General features: G+C 54.4%; 3 protein-coding genes across 3 annotated transcripts in view; 1 reads left to right on the top strand and 2 right to left on the bottom strand.

Moving 5' to 3' along the window:
- CIB4 (calcium and integrin binding family member 4) overlaps positions 1–1,363 on the top strand; it is a gene marked incomplete at its 3' end in the record, with an annotated part of 37,556 nt that extends 36,193 nt beyond the window's left edge. The window contains 1 exon segment of the mRNA XM_082852200.1: positions 1,333–1,363. Within this exon segment, the coding sequence (XP_082708326.1) occupies positions 1,333–1,363 (31 nt within the window).
- SLC35F6 (solute carrier family 35 member F6) overlaps positions 1–16,256 on the bottom strand; it is a 209,258-nt gene that overhangs the window by 162,321 nt on the left and 30,681 nt on the right. The window lies entirely within an intron of this gene.
- Positions 3,235–15,650, bottom strand: CIMIP2C (ciliary microtubule inner protein 2C; the record flags this gene model as incomplete). The annotated part of the gene is made up of 4 exons (XM_082851429.1): positions 3,235–3,461; positions 14,683–14,747; positions 15,213–15,406; positions 15,577–15,650. The coding sequence occupies 4 exons, from the start codon at positions 15,648–15,650 to the stop codon at positions 3,306–3,308; spliced, it is 489 nt and encodes a 162-aa protein (XP_082707555.1). The 3' UTR covers positions 3,235–3,305.

Below are 16,256 nucleotides of genomic sequence, written 5' to 3'. Positions count from 1 at the left end.
CATGAGTTTCCAGGGCAATTCGCAGATTCTTTCAGAATCAGCAAAACTGGAGCTTCTGAGAAATGAGGTAACCTGGAAAGAGACAGGGAGTGGGGTTTCAAAAGGCAAAGGGGAGATTGCATTCCAGGCTTTGCAAACGACGTGGGTGGTCCAGACTTCAGGCGCGGTCCCTCTACAGCCAACGCAAAGCCCGCTGGGCTCCAGGACTGACCTGGGGAGTTGCCTTTGCCCCCGTTGGTCCTGCTGCTGTGCCACCACAACCTCCAGTGGTCACTGGGAGCTGGGGATTGGCATGGAAATGTGGGGGGGAGTGGCAGGGATGAAGATGCTGGTGATAGAGCTCAGAGAAGAGCTCAAGCATTTCCAAACTTTCCATCAGGCGGAAGGGGGCCTTAATGGTCGTTAGCTGTCCAAACTCCTTTGAGACAATCGGCCGTCTCCATACTGGCTGTATTTAACAGTCTTATTTGGGTCCTTCCAGTTGTGGGAAACATACCACCGCTGAAGGCAGCCCGTTTCATGAGGAACAGCCCTTTCAGGGCAATCTTCTCGCACTGAGCTGCATCTGTTTGCCTGTGTCTGCTACTCCTGGGCCCTTTCTGCCCTTGGTCTTCAGTCTAGGTGATTTTGGTAGCAAGGAAGAGTGCCCACTCAAAATGGTTTAACAAACCACTCAAAAAAAAACAAAGACAGCTAGACCTCAGAGAGCACCTGGTTGGGGGCCCAGAGTCTCTGCCTCTGTCCTCAGCAACTCTGCACTTTGCTTTACGTGCAACCAGCCATCTCTGCTTTGTCAGACGTGAGGCCAAATGTGGCCTCCACAGCGGCCAAGTTTATGTCTATTTGGCTCAGTGAATGTCCCTCAGCTCTGGCTCCAAATTCTCAGAGAATCTGATTGGCCAGCTCCAGGCAGGTGTCCAGCCCTTTTCCAACTGCCTGGCCAGAGCAGAGGGCCCTCCATCCCAACATGGCTGCCAGAGGGCTTAGCCTGGTCAGACTCTCTAAAAGAGGATCCACACTTGGACCACCCCCCGCCCCAACCGAGGTAATTCCTCTTCCTCCATAACAGCCCAGCACATGACTGGAGCTGGAATCCTGTCTGCCTTGAGTTTTTTCTTTGAATCTCTCCCGTTTCTTTCCACTGGTTCCAGCACCACAAGGTTCGGACAGCCTTTGCATTCTAGAGCTGCTCAAAGGAGGCTTTGAGTTGGCTTGGGAGAGCTGCAAACTGGCCATCACTCAGAGAAAGGGACACAAGAGGTGTGAACCCAGAAATCAGAGGGGGCTTTACAACTGCAGGCTCGAGGTGGCTAATGGAATTCTTTCTTTCAGCTCCTTTCGGATTCACTTCTGGGGGTGCTGATGTGGCCCCAAATACCTGCTCTGGCGGCCTTGAGGGGGACCCCTGGAACTAGGAATTCAACCCCCTGCGGGCGGGGCTCTGGGGGAAATCTGATTAGAAGAATGACTTTGTCCCCATCCCTCCCTCCCTTCTAGAATATTGTTTATTCAATAAAGCAGAAGAAAAGCCTTTCCCTTTTTCCATCAGTTCATCATTTTTTGAGTGCAGGGTCATATAGAAGGACTTTTTATTAAGAACTGCTCATTCCAGGGCTTAAGTTCTCCAGTGATGCCAAGACTGGGATGGCCAGTCCTTTTGAGGTCAATACATGTCACAGCAGGGACCAGGCCAAATGGGATGAAATTCACCAGGAAAATACACGTCCTGCCTTCCCTTCCCTGGAGCCTCCGCCCAGCCTCTCTGCTCGACTCTCGGGTGCAGGCTGTACAGAGCTACGTGCTGAGCAGTCTTTCCAATTGGCGCCTGGCTTCCCAAGATATCTTGGCCCCCCTCGGTACCCCTGCACCCTCGGGACGTGACAGTGTGTGACCAGCGATCAGGGTTTATTTGCTTTGCCCTTCAGCCAAACCCTGGAATGAATTTGGCCACCACAGGGGCTCTTTGGGGCCCAGCTGCTCTGGCGCTCAGGAGAGGCCCCTTAGGGGTTCTCTGAAAGCTGTCAGATGCCTACCTGATGTCCTCAGAGGAGGAGGTGTCTAAATGCTGGCTCACAGGGGAAGGTCTGTCTCACCCTCCGTGTACTTGAACCTGCTGTGGTTGCCTTGCCTTTAGGGGAAATAAGAGCCCTATGGAGTCCCTTGATCAAATCCAGGAGGTGCTGGAATGTTGGAGAATTCCTATGGTGTGGGTACACACCTGACCCAAGGTTCCAATTCTAGATCCTGTCTCCAGAGGGGCTGTCCCCTGCATCCTGTGCCCTGTCCCGCAGACAGGAGGCCTCCCAGGAGGTAGTAGGCAGCGGCCTCCAGACCCCGAACCTCCCAGGCCACGTCCAGACGTGACCTAGGAACCCAGTGTCCACTCTGGCGCAAAGGTCCCTGATGCACAGCGATGCCTTGAAGAGTGTCTTAGTCTCAGGTCCCTTACCTCCTGTCCCCTTCTAGAAACAGTCCCAGGGGTAGGTCCCAAATCAGACTGTCCCTGTCAGTCTGGGAAGAATGCAGAAAGTGGTTTCTTCTCTCAGGCACCACAGGGCCCTCCGGGATCTGCGTCATCCCCAACCCACATGGACCACAAGCAGAGTGTGTAGTGGAAATAGCAGAGCTTGGGAGTCAGAGAGGCCTAGGTTCGAATCCTGTCTGTGCCACTTCTCAGCTGCATGAGTTTGGACAATTCTTTCCACCTCTGAGCCTTGGTGTCTTTATCAGTAAAGTGGGGGCAACACCCCCTCTCTCACAGGCTATTGTGTGAAAGAAATGCCGCTGAGCCTTTGCATCTGACACCAGCGCAAGCATTCCAGGGCCACTGCACCCTCATTCTCAGACATGGCATAATGGAACTTCCTTGATTATCCCATTGGAAGCAGATGGGACGTATCTCTTGCCTGAGTGACTGGCCACCGAGACTCAGGAGCCCTACAGGCCTCAGGGGAGAGGTGTGTGGGTCCAGCAGGGCACTGACACCGCCCTCAGGGGAGAGGTGTGTGGGTCCAGCAGGGTGCTGACACAGCCCTCAGGGGAGAGGTGTGTGGGTCCAGCAGCGTGCTGACACAGCCCTCAGGGGAGAGGTGTGTGGGTCCAGCCGCGTGCTGACACCGCCTTTTCTTGGCTCGAACACCTGGGTGAGCATTCCATAGGCCCCTCAGACACTATGCTGTGTGACCCTCAGTGCTGTCCTGCTGTGGCCAAGTGGTCCTGGGGCTCAGAGGAGAGGAAGGTGGGATGGTCACGGATAAAGATTTTATTCCAAAAATCCAACCTGGTGATGCCGTGGCTCTCAGGCATCAGGCTCTGAACTCGAAGTAGCTGTCCCGCATCTGCCGCTCCTGTGGGGAGACCCTCTTCCCTGACGGGAATGTCTGGTAGGTCCTCAGGTTCTCAGGGGATACTCTTTTTTTTTTTTTTTTTTTTTTGCGGTACGCAGGCCTCTCACTGCTGTGGCCTCTCCCGTTGCGGAGCACAGGCTCTGGATGCGCAGGCTCAGCGGCCATGGCTCACGGGCCCAGCCGCTCTGCGGCATGTGGGATCTTCCCGGACCGGGGCACGAACTCATGTCCCCTGCATCAGCAGGTGGACTCTCAACCACTGCGCCACCAGGGAAGCCCAGGGAATACTCTTAAAAGGTGCCACTTCTTCTTCAGCCCCAGAGGAGGCCTGGGAGTGAGGATGGAGCTAGTGTTATGCAGTGAACCAGGTAGGGAGGGTGAAAAAGGCCCACTTCCCAGCCCGTGCTGCCGATGACCCTGCCGGCTGCCCGTCAGCTTGACACTCGAGGTCAGAATGACTTGTGTTTGCACAGTGTACAGTGGTTAAGAGCAAAGACATAGGTGTCAAGAAGCTGGGATGGATTCTGGCCCAATTCCTGCTAGAAGTGTACACACGTAAAAATGGACTAATGTCGGTACCTCCCTCCTAGCTCTGTTTTGAGGAGTAGATGAAGTAATGCGTACAAAGCACTTAACATGAGGCTGAACAAGGAGCAAACACTCAACAAGTGTTATAAGAAATGTGCTGCTGCTACTGATGATGATGGTGATGGTGGTGGTGACAATAGTGATGGTAGTGGTGACAATGGTGATGGTGGTGGTGACAGTGGACCTCAGGGAAGGACAGGGACTTTCCCCAGGCCACAGAGATGATCGAGGTAAAGCCTGAGTGCAGACACGACCCTCTTACTCCCAACCACCTAGTTGGTCCCCTGTGTTAGATGTGAAGCTGCCAGGCAGTTTGGAGAAGGAACAGAGCTGGGCGTCCTGGGGTCCCACAGCTGCAGGAGAAGCAGATCCTGCCCGGAGAGGTCTCAAGGGAGACTTGTCCCCAGACAAGGCCCTGCACTGTCTCCAGGGATGGACTGACTCAGAGCCACCCCAAGGGTGGAGATGGCCAACCTAGAATCCTAGAGTTGGCGTTGGGAGATCCGGGTTCCCTCCAGGTCTGCCTTCAACCAGACTTGCCGTGGCACAAGTTCCCGAGGCCATTGTGGAGTCTCAGTTTCCATATTTAGAAAATGCGTCCATCTGTCCTGCACAGAAGAACCTATAGAGGATGTTAAGTTGTAGCTTTAAAAACCATTAAACTCTACGGAAAGGGTCGCTGCCTTATCCATGACAACAACGGCAAGGCTCGGGGCTCTTGAGGCGAGCAATGGGTCAGCCTGGAGTTGGAAACCCAAGATCTGCCCACTGACCTCCCGATGCCCCCTACTCCACAGGACACCTCACAGCATAGACTTCTGATCTCCCTGCCTGGGTGGCAGGAGGGAGAGTGAGGAAACCACATGCCCGATTATCTCACAGGGCAGAGCTGGCCTTCCCCGGGAGAAGAAGCTCTCCCAGATAAAAGCAGCAAAGGGTGGACAGGAAGGAACTTTCACATTTGTTAGAGGGACGGTTGGACTTTGAAAAATATGTTCACGTCCCTAAAAGAACATTTTCTGAGTCTGGGCTGGGGCTGGGGAGACAGTCCTGCTTTGTGTAGTACCCTCTGGGTCCACCAGAGGGCAGACGCTCCTTGCTGCACCGAGGGGCTGTGCCGGCGTTTGGACGAGTGTAGCTGCAAGGCTGCCATTGCAGGGGGAGAAGCCTGCAGACTCAGGCCAGCAAGGATTATGGGGTTTGCTCCCAAACTCCCAGGGCAACCGAAAATGCTCTTCCTGATTCCGCCCATTCAGGTTCCTGGCATCCCTCCTGAGGCTGCTGAAATCTTGACCCCCCTCGCTCTGTAACTGTCACCCTGTGTACTGTGGGGTAAAGTCTTAACTCATCACCCTCTGCGACCAAGGGGCCTAGTGGGAGGGACAAGAGCAGGGCGAGCAGAGACGCTTGGGGACACAGAGAGCACAGCAGACACGGCTCACGACCCCTGGTTAACTGAGACTCACACAGAGAGAACCAAGACTTGTTTGGGGAAAGGGAGGGGAGAGGAGGGGCGAGTTGGTGATATCAGAGAGCATGGGAATCAGACTTTGGGCAAATAAGAGATCAAAGCTCCCCAGTCAGCACAGCCTCCCCTGGGCTCCCCGCCCTCTGAAACCTGGCCCTGCCCCCATGTCGCCACTGAGGTCACTCTTGCCGAGGTCACCAGTGGCCCTCCTGCAGCGCTGGACACTGTGGACCGCTCTCTTCTTGAAATATCACTTGTGGTTTCTATTACTCTGCTCTCTTGTTCACTGTTGGTTTTCACCAACACCTCTGTCCTTTCCTTCTCAGTCTCCTTCTCATCATGTTCCCTCTCTGCCCACTTCCTCTGGGGTCTGTCCAGGGCCCAACCAGTCTTCCTGGTGATGGCCTCCATGCCGTGGCTTAACCTTCACCTGTGTGTGCAGGACCCCTGGTCTCCAGCTCCAGCTCAGAAGTTCCCTCCAAGTTTCAGACTCCTGTGTACGGTTGCACACTATGCATCTCCCTGGGATGTCCCCCAGGCCTCACCTCCCACCTCCACCTTCCCCAACAGTCTATCCCACCTCCGTGAAGAGCACTCCGCGACGTCTAAGACAGCACGGGCATCCCTCTCCCCCAGCTTCATGGCTCACATCCGGTCAGCCAGCAAGCCCTGCAGCTGCGTCCCCGCCGCCTGAGCTCAAGCTGCATCGCCTTTCGCCTGGACCGCGGCAGCAGCCTCCTCCCTGCTCTCCTACCTGCACTCGTACCTCCCGCCCATTTTCCACACTTACAGCCAGACTGAACTTTCTGAAGTCAGCTCCTTAGCGTGGCGGGCAAGGCTGTCAGTGACCTGACCCTTGCCTCTGTCTCTGCCTCATCAGTTACCCTACAGCCCGGTTGTAAACAGTCATTGCGGTTCCTGTGTGTAATTGCTCTTCCTGCCTTCCACCCCGCCTTTCCCCTCACTCTCCCCACTGGCGTCTTGCCCTGTGCCTTCTGCCATCAGGAATGACAAACCTGTCCACCACCACCCCGTCCCCTGCTCCGAGCCTCCCGGTACTAAAAGGCCCTTTAAGACTTGCTTACATGTCACTTCTTTGAAGAAGCCTTTCCTTGCCGCCTCTTCTAAGTCTAGGTGGGTCCCACTCTCTGTTCTCTCTGTGCCCTAAACCCCTTCCACCAATCTCACCCTGTCCTGCTACTGTCCGCTTACATCTTGTCTCCCTGCTAGACGGGGAGCTTCTCAAGGGCAGAGTTGGATCACATCTTACTCACGTTTGATCCCCAGTTCTCCGAACCGCGTCAGGCACATGGGCTGTGGGCAGGAAATGTCTATTAAACAAATGACAAGGTGAGTAGCCGACGTTCCAACAGTACCAGTGATGTTACGGTGGGACCTACAGACACAGACACTGAAAGCCAGTGGCCATGCTCCAGGGCCCTCCAGTGCACCTCCTGAGACCACCCTACTGCAATGCTTGACGTCTTACTTCCTCTTGGTTGAGCTCCCTCCCCGACGTGAAAACATTCCCAGGGAAGCCCCAGAAAGTGCAGGGAGCCGGCCAGGCCACGGCCAGTCGAGGGCTTCTCCATTTCAGGAACTCGTCCTGCACCAGAGGCCAAGCACAGTGAGGCCTTTGAAGATGTGCTTCAGTATTACCTCTGAAGGCTGCCCTGGGCCTCAGGCTCCTCACAGGTAGAACGGGTGTTGGCCTAGAGTTAGAAAGAAATGCATGATTTCATCTTCGGATGAAAGGCAAGAAAGTTAAGCACCGTGGTTACTGATGCACCTTCCAATGGCTTTGCACTGTAGGCAGAACAGGAGTCCTGTCCCGGTTCCTGGTCCTACCCTCCCTCCGCAGCTCTACCTCCCTGCGATCCTGCAGCAGTCGAGGCTAGCCCGGGGCCAGAGCAGTGAGCAACGGGGCTGCAGAGTGGGCAGCAGAGGGGAGAGACCCTCCACTGGACTCAGGCCTTTCTCCAGCCTCACCTCTCTTGTCCCTTGCCTTCTTTCTGCCCTGGCTGCCTTGACCATGGTGGTCCTAACCCTCTCCCTCCTGCCTCAGTGACCCTTCCTGTTGGCCCCTCCTGAGTTCCTTGCTGGCGGCCACGTCTCCTGTCCTCGAAAGATGGTGGGGTTGGTGAGTGCCTGCGAGCCTGTGGGGTCGCCTTGGCCACTTTCAGGACGGAGTCCTCCTCTTTGCCATGGCCTTCCCCCTCCTGGGCTGCAGCGCCCTCTCCTGCCTCACCAAGGCCTCACTCCCCCATCCGTCCCTCCCTGTCTCTCGGCCTCTGTCCCCCCTCCCAGCCATCTGGGATCTCTCCTGCTCCCCTAGTGTCTTCTCCTCTGCCCACAGACATTCAAAGCTTTTCCTAGATTGCAAAATTCCACACTTGGCCTTGCTGCTTTCTACAACCCTTTCTCTTCCTTTATTTCCAAATTTCTCAAAGGAATCCTCTTCACTACTTTCTGCCTTCATTTCTTCTACTCCTATGCTTTCCTCCTGACCCGTCACTTGAATGTGTGCTTTTTCATGAAGGTCATATGAGATCATCCAGTCGCCACATCCAACAGCCTTGGCCCCCACTCTCTCTCTGCAACATTCGCACTGGTGAAGAAACTCATTTGGAAGAAGCATCACCTAAGATCAGGAGGCAGAGCCCCTGAAAGTTCTCTGTGCCGTGTGTGAAATGTCACAGACAGAGCACTGCCATCGTCTAGAAGTCAAAGACAAACGGTTGGGAGGTGCTTCCTCCTTCACGGCGATGAGTCGCTCGGTGTGGAGGGAACTGTCCACCAGCCGTCTCCAGCCCCCACTTGCTCTTCCACATTAGAAGTGGAGGAACATCTACCTGGGGGGGCGTGAAGCCCACTCTCCCTCCCTCTTTTGCTTGGAAGCAAGGAAGGCCACCCTGCTCCTCCATGCCCTTTGGGGGACCCACTCTGCCCTTCAGGAGGAAAGCCTGCCCCAGCCCAGCCCGGCCATCTCATCCGGGCTCAGCGTCAGCCCCACTCTCCGACGCCAGCTTCCCCTCGTTTATCTTTTTTCTCAAGTGGTTCAGAACGCAGGGGATGAAAGAGGTGCCGGTCACCAGCTGTTGCCGAACTCCAACACAGAGAAAATGAAGCAACAGAATGAAGACTAAAGAAACAACCGTCTACAGCGCTCTGCAGAGAAAAGAGCATGACCCGAGAATATCGAACTGGCCAGTCACCCAGGTATAAAGGCAGCTGCATGAAAGAGCTCAGGAAATAAAGCACCCAAAGCTCTTCTTGAAAGCAGTGCTCAATGATGAAATCCTGCCAACTAAGAGACGGTTCAAAAGCAAAAACTACTCGGGAATGTAGAACCTCTGTAAGAATGACTGGTGGTCACTTCACATCTATTTAAGTGCAGAGAACCAAGAATAGCTACTAGGTGAAGGCTGGCTGCAGAAAAGAATGTAAATGTTATAAAACCTGTCAAAGGAAAAAATAATTTAAGCAACAAAAGTTGGGGGTGGGTGGGTAGAGTGGAGATGGGCGTGCACTTAGAATTTCTAAAGCATAGTTCAACCCATGGCATCTAAAATCGAAACACGTTGGTGAAAATAACACAATGTAATTACTCTAACCCCTTAACGTGCTTATTCTCTCTCCCTCAGAGGGAACTTTAGAAATGGAGATCTCTTATGATGAATTAGCATTTATCTAAAATCTGTTCTTCCACTTTACTTCGGTATCTTTCTCTTCAGTTACGTTTGAGTAACATTAAATTTCATGCTTTTCATTTTAAAATAGTAAGTATGGTAAGATCATATTTTTATAAAATTGCTCGCTTATCTTTCTATCCATGGACCCATCCACCCATCCACTTAGCCTTTTATCTGACTATACACATAAAAAGAAAGCTAAAATGATTTTTAGGTTAATTCTAGGTGTTTGGATTTGGGGTGATTTGTTGCATTCTTCTTTACCTGCACAGGTAATACTTTTTAAGAGAGTCAGATGGCATTAAGAGTTACTTTATTGGGAACCCGCTGTGTGCCAGTGCGATGCTAGGTGTCGAGAATACAAAAGCCTGCATCGCTCAACCCTCCTTCCTCCCGCCTCCCCCTCATTCGGTATTTATTGAGTCCTGGTGTGTGTGTGCAAAAATGGTGCTGGCAGTCAAGGCTCTATTCAACGCAGGAGGGAAGGCCCATTCCCCTGAAGGTCGGGTGGGGAGAGTACTGGTGGAGCTCCATGAAGGGGTCTCCATGGGGGGAGGCTTTGAGGATAACCTCAGCGTGGAGGAGGACGGATTGGAGTCTGGCTCTCTTCCCCTGCTCATCTCCTAGGTGCTGGTGTTGCCCCAGGGTCCTCTTCTCTCTTCAGGGACCCACTCCCTGTGGGAGAGCTCATCCACGTTAGACTTCCAACACCGAGGACACCCAGATCGGTGTCTCCAGCTCCGACCCTCCTCCCGGCTACAGATCCACACACCCAGCTGCCCAGCGAGCGCTTGCCCGGGGCCCCCACACTCAGCACAACTGAAGACAGCCTGCTTCTCCTCCTGGCCGTCTCCGTCCTGGCTAACACCGCCTCACCTACCAGAAACCGGGCATCACCCTGCCAACCGTCACATCCAGCCTCTCCCTAAGTCCTGCTTTCGCTCCCTCCTTAGTGACTTTCCCACTGCCCTCCTCCATCCCATGGCTACCAGTCCTCCTCTTGCTTACCTGGACAGCCTCAGATCTCCTAGCTAGTCCCCTAGACCAAGTGTCACCCCTGCAGCCTGTCGTCCACCCTGATGCCAGAGTGACCTTTCATCATCTGATCACCATGGCTCACCTCTCTTTTCACTTCCCCTCGGGCGCCCTATGCCCCAGAAGTGTTACTCACATCCCTGGGGCCCCACGTGCTCTCCAAGTCTTCACACACGTTTCCTCCACCTGCATCTCCTCCTGCCTCCTGGGGCATCTTGCCCTCACTCACAGAGCCAGGCTCCCTGTCGCCTCCCCTGGCCACCCACCCTCTGCCCAGCATCTCTGCCTCACAGCAGGGTTACGATCCTTCATTGACACCAAGATCCACATGAGCTCAGCTCCTCTGCTAATGAGTGTTCTCTTCTATCCTCAAAACCTACACAGCCCCTGACACATGACAAGCGCTCAGTAATGTTCACTGAAGGAGGCCGAAGTCCAGAAGCCGGGGGCACCATTTCCTGGAACGCTGGGCTCCAGAGAGTCCCACCCACAGGGGCGTCTGCGCACCTCAAAGAAAGGAGCTATAGAAAAGTGACATGTCATCGTGATTCTTGTCTTTGCCACCCCCAGGCTCTCTGCCACACTCCTCCTCTGCTCCCTGCTTTCCCACCTTCTCTGAAAGCCAAGATATTTGCATCCCAATAAAAGAGAAGCCCTCTCCTCCGCAATCCTCCTAAGGTTCTGCGTGGGTTCTGGGTTCCATTCAGCCCCTCTTGCTGTGGGCGGGGACCCGTGCACACACGCGCGCGTGTGTGTGTGTGCGCGCACACGCGTGCCCATGCACATGGTCATATTTATTTAGCCCTCAGAGGGCACGCCTTGACTAGTAGGTCTATGTCCCTGTACGCACTTGCATTTGCGAGCTGTGAGCATGACAGTGCGGTTCCATGGTAGAGCCCCGTTTTTGTTGGGCGTGTGGCACGCCATGGTGGAGAGGACAGAGGGGGGCGGCATGTTTCACAATGGGGCATCGAATGGTCCCTACGGACCCTCACACCTCCTCCTCGACCCCTTCATCCATCCCTGCCCCTCACCCACCTGCGCACCACACAAGCTTGGAGAAGGTGCTCAGCCCGGTCCACAGTCAAAGCCCCCTGTGGTTACTGTGCACGCAGGGAGCCATCCCTCCCCGCCTCCTAATAGCACTGCTTGGTCCCCCAGCTAACATTCAAATTAATTACCGTTTGCCATCAGGGATCCCACGAGCAGCTTATTCACTAATTAACTCGTTACTGTTCAGCCTGTTCTCATTCCGAGAGCACCCTCTTCTCTACACACTTCCTGCTGAGTACGGTTCTGGTCAGATCCCTCCCTTGGGCAACAACCTTCAAGGGCTCCCCAACACCTGGGAAATTAAGAACAAACTGGGCCAGGTGCTCAAGGCCCTGCTTGACGTGGGCCCCTGTGAGAGGTCTTTCCAGTCTCATCATCCACTTCTGTGTCCCAGTGTAACTGAGCAGGACCCTATGGGGCTTTCCAGGGACAGAATCCCCAACCATGTCCTCTGACCGCTTCTTGTCTGTAGCAAAACTTCATCCTCCTAGGCCTTCCCAGAGTTCCAAAGAATCAATTTAATAGAGACGTGAGAAAATGCAGAAAGAAAGGAAAACAGTCAAGCAAGACAAAATAATACTAGTTCAGCCATTAAACAAAGTCAAGGACCTCTAGCTCCTCCGCGAGGACCATGGATAATATTCCGAGCCATGTCCTTTGAGCCATTTTTCAGATACTGACCCCACCAGGTGGAAGAAGTTAATTGTATGCTGCCCGCAAGGACCTAGAACCCAGACTGGTTGGAACCAGAAGGGTGATGATGGTAACTCCTGATGACCTCACCACCAACCAATCAGAAGAATGTCCACGAGCTGATCACACACCCCAGAAACCCCCTCCCTCACCCTGTCTTCAAAAACCTTTGCCTGAGAGCCTTTGGGGAGTTGGGGGCTTTTGAGCACTAGCTACCTGGACTCCTTTCTTGGTGCCCTGCAATAAACGCGGCACGTTCCTTCACAGCAACCCAGGTCAATGGATTGGTTTTACTGGGCGCAGGCAAGAAGACCCAAGTTTGGTTCGGTGACACCAGCTTTGCCACTCCAAGCAAACAGGCCATTTGTTGCTTTCAAAGCATATTCTGCTGGTACCTCCTCCCCATGCCATCCCCTCCGTCCAGAAGATGTTTCCTCCTCTCCCCAGATTGTGATCTTATCCATCCTTCAAGGTACGTTTCATACACCCGCTTTCCCATCGAGCCTCTTCCGACCCACCCATAGACCACGCCTGTCCCTGCCATTGAACTGTCTTCGATCTTTGTGCCTCTCTTGTGTCTCAATTCACATTCTGCTGTGTTGTAATTACCTGGGCCCTAGTATATTCTTCCTATCTGAACTGTCAACTCCATGGGGAGAGAGGGCTGGGTTCTACTCATACTTGCATCCCTGGCACCCAGTAGATGCTCTGTAAGTATTTGCTGAATTGAACTGACAAATGGGAGCACATCTCTATGGGCTTATGATTCTTCTGCAGAGAAGGAGGGTCCCTGTTACAAAGCCCAGGTTGCCGGAGCCCCCCATCCCCTGTTCTTAGAAGGCTCCCCAGTTCCTCAGGGCTGTGTGAGTGGCATCAGGTAGCTATGTGGGCACTTGGGCCTCCTACATCCTCCTGGGCAGACGGCCTTTGCTTTGTCCCCCAGGATGCACGGGCAGGTCAAATGTTCGGACTGGGAGCCCGGTGAGGTGTGGTGGGAGGCAGAGCGCAAAGGGATGGGTCCCACCTAGATCTGACCTGCGGGCAGGAGGCACAGCGTCTCACTGAGTCAGTCTCATCCCTCCAAAAGCCTTACAATCCCGGGATCTCTGACCCGAGAGCTCCCTGCTCCCTGCAGGGAGGGCACACGGGCCAGAAAGTGGCACGATGTCTGAGGGCTGTACTGCCCAAAGCGGCAAGGGAGCAGGTGGGGCATCCTTGTCTGAGGACCAGCATCCTGTTCCCCTCGGTACCCAGAATCAGGTCTTGAATGCTGTAGAGCTCTAACTGATGATAACTGCTAGCAGTGGGGAGAGCAGGGTGTTGAAGTCACAGAGACCTGGCTGGGCAACCTGATGAAAGACCTCGGGCAGTTTTGCATCTGGGTTGACAACTGGGTTGTTGTGAAGATTTTTTTCTTTTTTTAAGTTTGTAAAAAGCCCAGCTCAGTGCCTGGCATATAATAGGTGCTTATACATGGGGGTTCACAGTGCTACTACAGGGCATCAGGGACCTGGTTCCAGCCCAGCTCTTCCATCACCAGCCTGAGGCCCAGGCAAGTCCCCATCCCCCAGACCTCGGTGACCACGTCTGGAACGGGAGGTGGTGGTGGGGCTGGACTGCCTAGCTTCCGAGGTCCTCACCACTGCAAGTATTTCTGCCTCTCTGAGTAAAACTGGTAAGGAGGACGATCTGAGTGCCAGAAGAGACTGCTTGCACTTAAAATCCTGTGATTCATCTTTGAAAAGACATAAAAATAATAATTACCCAAGTGTGACAGGGAATCTTGGATTCTTTCATTACGTTAACAAAGTTGCCAATAAGGTAGCATTTAGACACATAAGACAACTCAATTCATTCCTTGTTGATGAGAATCTTTAGGGAGAGCACATCCCTCCCAGAAAGATCCAGCCAAGAAAGTAACACATAAAGGCTCAGCTGCTCAAACTAGCCCATGCATGCTTGCAACCTTATTTATGATTCACTTGTTATCCCAATTTCTAGATCAGTCGGAGGACAGGGCACTCAAGGGAACTGCAGACGAGTGGCGTGGATAGAGAAGTATCCTGGGATTGCTTCTGAAACATGCAGCTTCCCTCCCCGCAACCTGGGACCGAGTTGGGGAGCTGTGGGGGAGGGTTAGGTTCCAATGGAGACTGTGGTGGGCTTAAGACAAAAATATAGCAATGTATGAAATCAAATTTCATGATAAACTCCCAGAGTGTGGTGCAAACACCACTATCCAAGGCTGCAGAGATGGTTTTGAACTAAACCTTATGTATTTACACCAGACTGGGGACCCCTCCAGGGCAGCCCCCCACTTGTTTGTCTTAACCCAACACCTGGCCCATCCCAAGCACTCAACACATCTTTATCAAAGGAATGCCTAAACGATTTAAAGAATTAAGAGGAAAATCCTTAGTCATCTTCTCTAACACACCTGGCTTGACTTCCGCAAACAACTGTGACCTGGTAAATCAGCTTTGTCTGATGGGAACCGAAGCAGCTTTTGAGCTCTCTAAGGCCCAGGAAAGGCCCTGTCCACCAAGGGGCTGGATTAAAGCTACAGAACCTGCCCCTACTTACTGTACTACCTCTGTGTGCAGAAATTATTTTAATATCACAGCTCCTCTATGTCAGCCTTATTCTGCTTCAAGACAACCCAAACGTCACACAAAATATACACTGAGACCTTTTCTTTGTTTTGCAGCCTGTTTAGTTTGCAGAAGAGAGCACGTGTTTTTCCACCCACGTGGAGATCCTGCCTGCAAAACTCTCAAGACGTTAATTTCATTCATTCTTTCAATACAGATGTGTAGGTGCTGTGCAGGCGGCTTCTCAGAATCCAGCCCCCATCCTCAGTGGCCGTGTTGACTGGTAGAAGAGAGGAGACAGTCTCACAACCTGGAAGAGGAGGTTGGGAGTGGAAATCTCAGACACTTTGAGAAAAAGGACCAAAGAATGGAAGGGAGCGGTCAGACTTGCACCTTAGCTGTCTGGAGTGTGAACACATCCAGAGAAAGGAAAAGTAGGTTTTGCCCTGCATCTGAAAATGCTAAAGGTAGGGCAGGTCTGGGGGCTGGGAAGCTTTCAAGGGCAGCATTCTGTGAGGATTAAGTGAGGTCAGTGGGAGAACAGAGGAGGCGATCCGGTGGGTAGCGCACACCACCAAACGTTACTGCCGGTCCTGCCTTGTCAGATTCTTCGAGCCCCGCTCCCGGGTGCCCACCCGGTCGCCTTCGCTCCTTCAACCAACAAGTAATTCATGTTGCGGGAATCCTGCGTGCCCGCAATATAGTGGGGGCCGAAGAACCCGCTCCCTTCTCGGGGACTCCTCACCCTCTTGCTCCTGCCCGGCATCTCCGAACACCAACCCCACACGTCGTCTCCCCCGCCTCCCGCTGACCCGGACCCCAACCACGGTTATCCCGGCCCGGCGGGCTCCGCGCTCGCTAGGTACCGACTTCCTACCGAAGGGGACCTGGAGAGCCCCCGCCGCGCCCAGCCACTGCCTGCTCTGAGAGCGCAGACCCCTGGGGAGGCCACCCCACCAGGTGAAAGCTTGGCGCCCCGGGTTCCTTCGGCCTCCAAAGGGCGGAGTTTGGAGGCCGGTGGAGGGTTTTGTGGAGGGAGGAGGGGAGAGACCGCCCGCAGGGGCTCTGAGCCCCAGGTTCAGGCGGGGCCTGGTGTGCGGCGGTCTTACCCGGGCATGAGGCCGGGGGCCACGTAGGCGGCGTTGAACTCGGTCAGTAGGGCGCCCGCACCGCGGGAGGCCATGATGGGGGCGGCGAGCGCGCAGTGAGCCCGGGCGCTCTGGCCACACTGTAGACAGCACGGGTTACCCGGCAACCGTGCGCCTGGCAACGCCAGGGGGGCTGCGCCGCCGCCGCGGCGTTCCGGGGCCCCGCACCCCGCTCGCCGTCCTCTTCTAGGAGCAGCCAGGCGGGGCGCGCCCGCGAGATGTTCCCGCATCTCCACGTGCTCTCCTGTGTGACCCCGCAAATCGCCGCTCCCACCCAAGCCTCCGTTTTCGCATCCTTGCATCTTTCAGCTTCCCCGCCAGGCCAGATGGGTGATGCTCCGAGGCGGGTCGGAGGTGGAAACGGTGCACAAAGCAGCAGCCCAAGCTCGGCTCAGCCCCAGGGCCCGAGTGGCCACAAGGACGTCAAGAGCCATTGCTCCCCAAGGTTTTCCACCGGGCCTCCGTTCCGCGGGGCCTCCAGGAGGGGGCTTCAGACGTGTGTCCCGCTTGGCGTGTTTGCCCAGGACACTGTAATTTAAGTGTGTGTGTGTGTGTGTGCACGGACGTCGGGAGCGAAGGACATTTTTCTCCTTAATCTCTCCTCTCTCCCTAGGAACTTCCTTCTCACCTCCGCTTGCCTC

The sequence above is a fragment of the Leucopleurus acutus genome, assembly GCF_964270905.1.
Source record: "Leucopleurus acutus genome assembly, chromosome: 12".
Lineage (NCBI taxonomy): Eukaryota > Metazoa > Chordata > Mammalia > Artiodactyla > Delphinidae > Leucopleurus > Leucopleurus acutus.
The sequence above is the reverse complement of the archived record's forward strand: the minus strand, read 5'-3'. Positions and strand labels throughout refer to the sequence as shown.